This window comes from Callorhinchus milii, unplaced genomic scaffold (assembly GCF_018977255.1).
Source record: "Callorhinchus milii isolate IMCB2004 unplaced genomic scaffold, IMCB_Cmil_1.0 Scaffold10, whole genome shotgun sequence".
In the NCBI taxonomy this organism is placed as follows: domain Eukaryota; kingdom Metazoa; phylum Chordata; class Chondrichthyes; order Chimaeriformes; family Callorhinchidae; genus Callorhinchus; species Callorhinchus milii.
In genome coordinates, this window is record NW_024704751.1 from 3,292,976 (window position 1) to 3,304,347 (window position 11,372).

The 11,372-nt window shown below is 37.7% G+C and overlaps 1 protein-coding gene across 5 annotated transcripts in view; it reads left to right on the forward strand.

The window, feature by feature from the left end:
* The window catches only part of ksr1a (kinase suppressor of ras 1a), a 72,667-nt gene extending 64,623 nt beyond the window's left edge, over positions 1-8,044 (forward strand). For 3 of the 5 annotated variants that reach the window (XM_007900693.2, XM_007900695.2, XM_007900694.2), the window contains one exon: positions 3,863-8,044. In XM_007900693.2, coding sequence (XP_007898884.1) covers positions 3,863-3,944 — 82 coding nt within the window. In that variant the 3' untranslated portion in view covers positions 3,945-8,044. Of the gene's footprint in view, positions 1-1,995; positions 2,031-3,316; positions 3,668-3,862 lie in introns of those variants that run through there. The other 2 variants (XM_007900696.1, XM_007900697.2) reach the window with 2 other exon arrangements.
* The last annotated feature ends 3,328 nt before the right edge of the window (positions 8,045-11,372 follow it).

The window sequence follows — 11,372 nt, forward strand, 5'->3', positions numbered from 1 at the left end:
TCATGCTGGTCCTTTTCCACTCTCCTTTGTGGATATTTAAATCTCAGTAACTGAATTCCTCTAAAGACATTGGCGCCACTGTTACTGTCACCATGGGCACCACTGCCTTCAAGGGTTGCATCACCAGCCTGGATATAGATAGTCACCAATAAGACCCTTGAAAATATCACCTGGGTGCTCTGTCTTCTTTCACTTTCTTTCATTGTGTTAATATCCTTACTGAATTCTGTCTTTTTGTTGGTGGTTCTGTCTGACAGTGACCAGGGGTTCTCTCTGTTAGTTTTTCATAAGGCTCCTTCACTTCTATTTTTTAAATTCTCACCTTTCCTGAAGATGCTAATTTCTTCTCGACTGTCTTTTATGTCCACCGTGTCCAGTGGACATAACTTCATGCTTGTGAGATAAAATAATAATATAATAATAATCCTTGCATTTGATATAGCGCTTTTCACGTCTTCTAGACGTCTCAAAGTGCCTTACAGAATATATTGTAAAGTGAATTGACCATATATTTGTGGGCGAAACGCAGCAGCCAATTGCACATAGCAGTGTCCCACAAACAGTCGTAGATTGAGAATGACCAATTTATTATTGTTTTGTTTTGGAGGGATTATTATTAGGCGTGTGGAGTAAGATAAGTGAGATCTTAGATTAGTGAGTATTTTGAGGCTATGTGGGTGGTGTGATAGCCACATAACTGCATCTTCTAACACAGGTGAAGGACAGTGATTTTCCCTGTGATTTTCCTTTCCCCTCCTCCATTCCTGCCGCCCATTGGCACTGAGGCTTACTTTAGCATTCTTGCTCTTTAATGTGCTAGGATGTAGTCATGTCTCCAGGGCTAGGGATCTCCTGGGAGATTGTGGTCAAAATATAATTAGATACATTGTTAACATAGAAAAAGAGGAAGAAAAACACCAAAAGTCAGATTGGATGAAATTTGCAGGGTTGAGGGAAGAACTAGCACAAATGAGTTGGTGTGAGTTGGGGGTAAAACCGGTGGTTGAAAGTTTTCAAGTGTGCGGTGGAAAAAAGAGGATATATTCCAGTTGAAACCAAACGGTTTAAGAAGCGCACTATATTCAAAATTACGCTTTAAAACGGCCTCCAATCATTACAAAACAGAGAACATTGTAAAAAAAACTCAAACAGAAAGAAGAAGAAATAAAAACTTGCATAAATATTTAATTTTACGCCTCAAATTACATTGCTAGAAGCGTGTTGAAATTGAAATCCCTAAATGATTTAAGATTGGGAAACAACAACTTGCATTTATATAGCGCCATTTATGTGAGGTTGGGTCCCAGAGCGCTGGATTAGTATTTATATTACACACTCTGAATTGTTTTTCTTTCGAGTCTGAGTAGAAATCTACACAGACCTTCCCTACATGGTACTAAACTTTTTTTAAAAAAAGTTAAACAAGGAGTGTGACTGTCTCTTCAATAACATTTAGAAATGCTCCGAGAAGTTTTTAAGAGATAGATTTTTTGAGACAAGTCGATTCACACCGGTGGTACATTTATAGAAATTGCTGCTAAATATCTGCTGCTGTAGCTTGGGGTGGTAGGAGGGAAGAATCTCGAATTGGTAGCAGAGATGAGTAAGATCTCCGTTCAAAGCTGGAATTGCAAACGCTATTGATTGAGATCTCAAACTGTGGATGGGTGCAATGAAAGCAACACAAACATTTGATTTCTCGTCCTGTTTAAAAATAAATGTGACATATTGCCTAACTTATTATTTAACAAAGCTGCCATACCACTAATATTAAAAAATAGCCTAATGCTGTATTCACTATGTAATTAACGCACCTGTATGAAGGATTAACATGTCAATAAAGCTGCAGATATGGGAATGTGGCCACTTTATAATGTTTAACACCACAATAGACATTCATTTATCACAAATGGTCGTTATGTGTTCTGCTTCGACTTATGATTTCGTTTTCAAATTTGCTTTTTCATTTTTAACAATGTGCCATATCTCATTTAGGTTGTCATTCTGAAAAAAAGCATCCTCATCGAGTAGTGAGTAACTCCTTTCACTTTGTAGAAATAGTAATTTCTTTTCAAATTTTTACAAAATAATGAATCATTTTACGTATCCAATGATTATTTTTCATGATTTTTATTGAAAACGCAAATCTCTTAACCTTTCAAAATATGTATCAACATATAGAACATTTAATCTTAAGGGATTGGTTCTTAATAATTTTGACACCAAATGATGGATCATTTTTCATGGAAGTTTCAAAATCAGTTTTTGTTACAAATGAATAACGTTGGCAAACGTGACCTAGTTACAAATCTTTTATTGAAATATTACAGTGGTATGACATTTGTTAAATATTAAGTATTATTGAAAACCCACTCAGTTTTCCTTTCAACAATCTTTTGTAGGAATATACATTTTAGAATATTTCAAATGATTGTCAAAGTTGAATTGAGAATTGTATTCTGTAAAAGAACCCGGGGGCACAGTGTTGAATACTGAGAGCTTAGTTTGAAATTCCTTTCTCATAGATTAGGGTCTTTGATGTGAATAGAGGAGGCTGGATTTCATAGCAATGTTTTGATTTTTCAACATAAGTGGGGCAATCCTAAATTCTCTTGTGTTTTTCATAATGACTAAGGTACCGTATGTTTGTGAATATTGGCCTGCTATTTCTTTAGCTTTGGAGTCTATTTCCATTTTGTATTTGAAGCAAAACTTTCTGCCTGAGGCATTGCACAACCCCCAAATCTGTTTGTCATTTGGTTTCATTATGCATTCAGGAGATATTTGTGGTTGAGGAGTGGCTCTTAGTAATTTTTTGAATTTCCTTGGATTTTTTTCGACATCCCAAGCTGCTTTTTAAAATTCTAAACCAAAATGTCATCTGGGACAAAACAAAGGACGGAACATAAATCCTGGCAAGTTTGCCAGCGATGTTTTTGGAATGAGAGCTTTATAAGTGTCGGCCATTTCCCTAGTTCAGTATTAGAAATTATTCCAAATACACATCTCGATTATCCATCATTTAAAATCTAACACTGACTCACATTCTCCTTTCCTAATGATACTAGATTCTATGGCCCAGTAGATGCTTCCTTCTCGGCTGTGCTGACTATATTCAGCAGAAACTTAACTTTGTTGCAAAACCATTAAAGTTCATTGCGCTGATTAAAAATGAGTTTTTTTTTGCTATTCTGCATATACTAATCAAGGAATTCATATTGAAAATTCATGGTTTCCTGACTTAACACTGCATGATTCTAGTTATCTTTATCTTGCGTTGATTAACCTTTAATTCCCTGTTTTTCTTTATTTCTAGGTTATAGCTGTTGGTGCAATTTATATGGGCCTACTTTGCATGCATCCAAAGCTCCTTCCTTGTGATGCGACAACCGGCAAACGTTTCCAAACCTTACCTAACCCATGGAGACAATATAACATCAGTTTCTAATTCAACTTCTCTCCAGCTTCTTTGCCTTTCTGACATTTTCTCTGGCTAATAGCTTCAAAGCTACATTTGTTGGCAGGAAAAAAAAACACCCTTCATACTAACAGAATGGGCTCAGAAGTACTTCAGCAAACAAAATGGCTGCCACTTAATTGGGTCTGCTTCTTACTGACTATACTAATACAGTATTAAAGATTTGCTGAAGAAACAAAAACAATTGCACTGTGTGCATTTTTTTGTTTTAAAAACCTATTATGAACTCCGTTGCAGTTTTTTTTAAACTTGACTGCAAAGTGGCTGTTTTAGTTAGGTATAAGGTTAACTCGTCTTTCCATGCAGTTACCTTTTCTGCTGGGATGGACTTAGAAAAAGAAGCAAACTTTAACATGTGTATTATTTCTCCTGTTCTCTTTTCAGCATTAATAGTAGCAAAACTCTTGCTCAGTTCGAAAGACTTGACGTGGGAATTCTGGAACACCAGAACAATCAAAAGATTTAATAGTTGTTCGCTCTTTTGTAGGGTATCCTGCTTGGAGTTAGGTTCCTAAAATGAATTCACAAGCCATTCAGCAAAATTCATTAAATGTTGTGCAAAGTTAGTGCTGGATAATAAAGTAGGGAAATTATTGGACCGTTAAGTGTCGGGGTAATGAATACTTCTTGGTTGAACACAGTAAAAAGTTCTATAAATAATGTTTGGATGGAATCTGCAACAAGAGCTGTTTTTATCATGCCCAGAATATGCTGAAGACATTGGAGCATCAGTGTACTGAAATGTTGTTAACATCCCAACTTTCTCACAACCAATCCTATTAAATCTAAACTGAAATGATCAATTGTAAGACCAGAAACACAGTTAAGCCACAGTTAAAATGCAATGAATTTAAGCCTTCTGGATTATTCATGACGTGCTATGATGACACATGACGGACAATTCAGTTGCAAACCTTAACTGATCAGGACAATCGTCTTCATGCTATAACCATGCATTTACCATGAGTACAACAATGAAAAGGGAGCAGAGTGAAATCCTCAACCAAATTGACGGGTAGAAATATGCCCAGAAAAGTGCCCAATATATAAATAAGGGGCATTGCTGCAGGTACAGCCAATATAACCCATTCGTAGGTCTGAAAATTGAAGCAAAATAAACATTAAATATTGTAGCAGGTAACACGAGTGAATGATCTGTAATTGTTTTAACTATCTTGTGTTAACTATCGAAAAAATAATTCCTCAATAATTTTTGCATTTCCATCTTGTGTATTTTATGATGTCAAATAGGGTTTTAAAGTTGATTTACCATAGAATACTTTAATCCATGGCATTTCATCCAATTTATAATCTTACCATGCCTGGACATCGACAGGATAGGTGCACAACATTGTAAAATTCTTTCAATAATGGGTAATAATGAAAGACCCAATGCAAATGTCAGTGCAGTTTTATAACTTGCTCTGAATAATGATTAGGATCGATTTGTGATGGTGACTATTGGATAAGATCACCTCGTTGAATATGAACATCAATATGAACAGTAATGAATCCTTTACTTGGGCGTGCAATCGACATTGGAAACTTCTCAAAGTTTGTTGCGTGTCAATTGTGTAGAGATGTATCATTTTGTGACGCTGTTATTGTGTTCTTGTATTTTAAAACCGTGAATCAGAAATGTATCAGCTACCATGAACTTTACCTGGATAATTAAAATTAATGGTGGATATCGAAACAAAACACAATCAATTTCACACTTAACTTTGTTAATAATGGGATGGATTGACAGCGAGCGCAAAGAAGCTGTTGCCCGTGTCAGACTTTACAGAAAGGATTTGGATTCCACAGAATTAGATGCAAGTTGCACGTTGGGACCAGGAAATGGATGAAAGTGGAGGAATGGGTTTTCAGGATGCAAGGGAATTTTCATATTTTGGGCAGATTGGGATTTCTTCCTCTTTGATTTAAATGTATGCAGTGCAACAGGTTACTAGAGCACTTGTTTGTAAAACTTGTGTGACTTCTAGTGGGTTTTGAAGAATTAAATGCACTTGATTGATTTTCCAAATTCCTGTTGCTGTAATTTATTATTCCTGAGATTTAGAAAACAGATTGACAGTTACTACTTTAAAATACAGTAGTTTAATTACAATACTTGAGTCATCTACAAAAGTTGGGTTGCTTTGGTTCTTACGTCCATGGTAGCCTGGTTTTAAACTGATCTTGCTTAAATAAGATTGTATGCTCCTTTCCACCTAGCCATAAAATGAATGCAACTATTGCATCAAAAATTACTTGTTTTAATATGCAAGTGTAATGAGTGTATTGGCCTGCCCTGCAATTTGTAGCAGGTGGATACAGTGATATCAGTGGAGTTTAGTGGCTGTTGTAGCGGAAAAAAAAAAGCTTTGAACTCATAATTTCAAATCTAAGACCAATATTACTTTGGAATTTACCTTGTCTTTGTTGGTGAGTTTGTGGAGTTTGCTGGATGGACCACTCTGGCTGTGGACTGTTCCATTTTGAAATGAATGAACCACTGTTCCTCCTTCTCACCCTCTTTCCCCACCAAAAAAGGGGAAAATCATCTCTTATTGGTCAATAAGAAAAAAGCATTGATTGATGTGGACTATGGGGAAAGAAAATCTGTGACATATTCCCTCCTGACTAAAGGATAAAGTGGGAGGTAGCAATGGAGGTTGGGAAAATAATGTGAACTATATATGAATATTCTACAGAATTGCAGCTTCTAGATTAAATCCATTAAATTCAAATGATGATTAATTGAAGGTCATTAGTTGGTGAGAGAGAGTGTGAGGCAGAGAGAATATTGAGTCAAGGAATGTGGTTAAACAAAAATTAAGTGGGAAGTGAAAATATTGAGCATCTTAGAATGAAAGATTTTTGCATGGGAATGAAGTCAGTGACATTTTTACTACTTTTACATGGTGTCCGTGCTGCAGATAATTAAACAAAAATTCATGGTTGGTAATGGATTTCTGTTTCATGTTTTGGAAGACTTGTAAATTGTTAACTGAAACGTCATTGTAATAATGACAAGTTTGAATTTGCCGCATAACCATATTTTTGACTAACCATTCCGATTGTTCCTCCTGCTCTCATCATTTCCATGCAGTGCAACCTTTTACTGTTTAAGTATCTTAGCACATGATTGTCAATTATTCCAACTACATTGAGGACAAGCAATTGAGATAAAGAAGTTCTCTGAAATATAGATGCCTTGTTTGAATAGTTATAACAAATCATCTTAAAACGATCATTCAAAGTATAATTGCTTTTAAAACTCTGATCCCTAAAGTTATCTCTTTAATTCCCAACTCTCAATTTAAAACAAAGTTAAAGCAGAGACTGACGGGGATTCAGGCACACGATTTGGGGCTTTGGTGGGGTGGGTGGGAGTTGACCAAAACCGCGGTAAAAAAGAAGGGTCTTGAGGTGCGATTCAAAGGTTGGAAGGGTGAAGTGGAGTGACTCTGGGTTGGGGTCTCCAGAGAACAGGGGCAAAATGGCTAAAAGCTCGGTCCATTCCTGGTGGGGTGGATCGGGCAGCTAAACAAAGTTCAACCAGATAATCTGGTCTGACTGAATTTGACTTCATTGGAACAGTTGAGTAAATAAACCCTTATTGTTTCAATTGTTGGCTCGCTTACACACGTGAGGTGCGTTCACTTTTAGGTAACCACCTAAACCACCCCCTGTACTGCACCTGAGATTGAATGTGAATCAAGTGTATTGCAGCGGCATCAGCTATTGTGAAACAGAGTAACGTGATTATAAAAATAACGCTGGTTCCAGTGCAATCTTAAAAGCTGTATTCCGAATGTAAATTTACATTTTTCTATCGGCTTTCAGAAGGTAGGTGTAGAATTTTGGTACTTTAGAAATTCTGTACATTGACTCATTTGGCGTGCGTTTTTTTTTAAAAAAAGAAGGCTGGGGGAGTTTTCAGTAATTTATTGGTGGCTTAAACTTTAAGGATTGGGTGTTGTGTTGGAGTTTTGCAGCTTGCACATTGGTGCTTTTAAATAGATCTTCCTTTCAAAATTACTATGTTCCAAAACATAGGCTACCATTATGCAGCATTTTATGACGTGTGGTGATTTTTAATTTTATAAAAAATGTTAGGATGGTTATTTAAGGGAGAAAATACGACACTGATGAAAATACACACACACACACACATACACATCATACATTCACACCCAGAGCAAATTAAAATGTGAAACATGGCTGTTCTGACTGTAGAATATTGCGACAGTAGATGAGTTGCAATATTGTGTGTAAATGGTGGCTTTCAGAAGAAAACTTAACAAAAGTTTGTGTAAGCAACTTCATTAGATTTGAATGTGATGTAAATTTGTACAGTAAAATTATATTTTCTATAAACTGGGTTTGTCTTCCAGGAAACTACAATTAATTTATATGAGAATCTGTTAGTATTAACCAAGGTCTATGTTTAGTTTATGCAACCCCAACACTTCAATATGTTGTATTGAATTCTGTATCAGATACTGTATGTAGTTTTTTTTGTGCAGACAATGTCTTAATGCTCACACAAATAAAGGTTTCCATTTAACAACCTAAGTCACATACTATGTGTTTTCCCCCCCTGCATTCTTTGTCTTACCCACGGCTGTGCTATTTAAGGGAGGAAAGAGAGCAAGTGAATTTAATAGGAAAATGTACATTTTCTGGAATTTTTAGGATTTCCCTTTAACATGTTCTAATTTAGAAGTTGGAAAATTAGGATTAGCACAATGACAACTTGCATTTATATAGCGCCCCTCACTCATGGTAGAGTCCCAGAGCGCTGATTTCAAATTATTCACTTAGTTGGCTTGTACTCAAGTAACTTGGTGACACCAGCAAACTTTGGAATTATTAGAAGTGCTCAAGAAAATCACTGACTGAATTACATTATTTATATTTATGCTTTCCTGTAGTTGGGAATAGAGATGTCCATTTGGTGTTGGAAGTAGAAGAGCCGTAAAACATTTTAACAGGTTGCTGTATCAACCGATCTGCTCCATGTCCCCTGTCCAGCCCACACCACTATCAGCAGTCGGGCTTTCAGTCTCTCTGCCCCCTTTGGAACTCCATCCCACCTTCGCCTCGCTCCCTCCCTTGCGTCCTTGAAGGCATGTCTCAAGACCCTCCTCTTCGACCTCACCTTCAGCTACCCTCCCACCCCCACTCTCCATCCCTTTCGATCCAAGCCCCCTGCTCGGGTCCAAAATCTCTGGACTGTCCAGGGCCTTGGGATGCCTTCAAGGCGCTATAAAATGTAATTTGTTTTTAAGGGAATGCTGGATATTTACTGATGTGTGTACGGTGAAGGAAGGAGGCAATGAGTTTGAACTTTGAAGCGAGTTATAACAAGTGAAACCAGTTGGAAGGAACAGGAAAGGAAATAAAGTTCTGCTTTTTAAAAAAAACATCTTGAGTTAATGTTAAAACAGAAATAAAACTACGTTGATATCGTGATCAGCACAAGGCAATGAGTCAGTAGTGTGAATGAGCAAATGGAATAAATGGCAAGAAATGTTTTGTCTCGCAAAATCAATTCTATTAATCTTCCTCCTGACCCCAAAGGTCATGATAATATTAATGTTATTTTAAAATTTTTTGGTGATGGACCTCTTAAAGGGGAACCTCATTGTTCTTGAAGGGAATGATTACAGGACTGTTATAATGGCATATTGCAGATCATATGTGATGTATTTTTGGAGCAGGAGAGAAAAGAAAATGTTCATTCACATCCATTCAAAAAATATGCATCAGTTTTCACTCTGCCGCCTTCAACTATTCATCTATTCATTTTGCTCCTTTTTGGGTGATTTCATTTTGGTCATAAGTCTCCTATCAAAACATTTTACCTTGGCAGCCTGGCTCAGTGGATAGTGCTTTTACCTCTTGAGGGAGAAAATTCTGGGTTCAAGCCCCACGTCAGGAATTTGAAAGCTCATTCCTGGCTGACGACAGCAACAAGATTGCATTTGTATAGCGCCTTTCATATCGGGAGGACGTCCCAATACAGTGCTGGAGGTGCACTGCGTTTTGGAAGCTGCCATTCTTCAGATGAGGCATTAAACCAAAGCCCCTCTGCATATTCAGCTGGATGTTAAAGGTCCCACGACACTTCGAAAAAAGGAGTTTTTCCTCTTATCCTGACTAACAAGCCACGGATAAACTGCACGGCTGTGGGACATTGCTGTGTGCAAATCGTCTGCTGGATTTGCCTATAAAATACACTCCCACGTCTTACCACTAAGTCATTTGTCTTCCCCCACCCACTGTGAGCTTTGAGGCGTCTTGCTGATGTGAAAAGCACCATATAAATGTAAATGATTGTACATTTAAAATAATAAAAAAAATTCAAAATTTGTGGACGACGCCAAATTGGGGGGAGTAGTTAATACAGAGGAGGACTGCAACAAATTACAAGACATAAATAAACTTGCTGAGTGGGCATTTAAATAACAAATGCATTTCAATGTAGAAAAGTATGAGGTGGTACATTTTGGTGAAAGGAATAAGGAATACTGTGTGTATTGTGGGATGTAGAGGCACTGGAGAAGGCGCAAAAGAGATTCACAAGGATGATCCCAGAACTGAGAGATTATACCTATCAGGAAAGGCTGAACATACTTGGACTCTTTTGAAACGAGGAGGGTAAGGGGTGATCTGATAGAGGTCTTTAAAATGATGAAAGGTTTTGAAAGGATAGACATAGGGAAGATGTTTCCTCTTGTGGGGGAGACCAAAACCGGGGGCCATCAATATAAAATAGTCACAAACAGATCAAATAGGAAAGTTAGAAGAAATTTCTTCACGCAGAGAGTAGTGGGAACGTGGAACGTGCTACCACAAGGAGTTGTTGAGGCAAATAGTATAGATGTATGTATGTGGACGAGTTTCCTGCTAATCAATTACCAACTCCAGTTGGGAGCTGTTATACACTCAATGTGGGAACTGGATTGGGATCGGGGTTCAATGTCCTGTCAAACACTCATTGTCGAGGCTTCCAGCTAAACACTCGCCTCTTGGGGCGTGAGCTACAGTCTGTGGAACTGTCATTTGAAGGAAGATGAAAATATTAATATCATTAATAATAATAAATAATATTACTATTGGCTCAACATCACAAGACGGAGCCTTGCTTCGAGAAAGCCCTTTGGCCCATTTGATCTCAGGAGATTCCCATTCCAATACCGAGGCGATTTGTTAGACAGCAACGCCCTCTACTGAGCTAAAGCGCTTCTCCATCTCAAGCAGCAAGTGAGGTCGGTCCTCTATTGGGAGGAAGCAAGAAAGAAGCTGAACTGAACTGGTTGAAAGATCAAATGTCTTGCGGTGCTGGTTTGTCCCAAGTTACCAGGCAGCTGCTGTGCTTTTATTGTATCTCTTATTGCTGATCCTTTCGCTTTGTCGGGTTAAAGATTGAAACAACCCCGGTTACTGTGAACAAATCCATCTCCGCTGACACAGCATTGAAAGTGGTGCAGGGCATCAGTGGGGGAGCAGCAGGGCTCGAGGTGCAAAACGAGGAGAGGTTAAACTCTTGACAATAACCCGGGGGTTTCATCTTTACCTCTCGCTGTCTTTTTTTTAAACCACTGGGTGATTTTAGGCATGGAAGTGCTTGTGGCTTTCACTTGTTTTACAGGGTGATGCTTTCTGTGAGGGAGAGAGGAATAAGAGGGGTTTGAGACGCGTGTACAGTGTAAATGAATAGTCTGTTTCCATGATGCGTGTAATTCTGTAGCATGTATGTAGATCCAGAACAATTCTTAAAATTAGAGCTGGGCCATTTAGGAGTGGGAATCCGGATCTCTCTCTCCCCCAAAAGGCTGTGGATGCTGGATCAATTAAAATTTTCAAGACTGAGGTGGATAGATATTATAATAATATA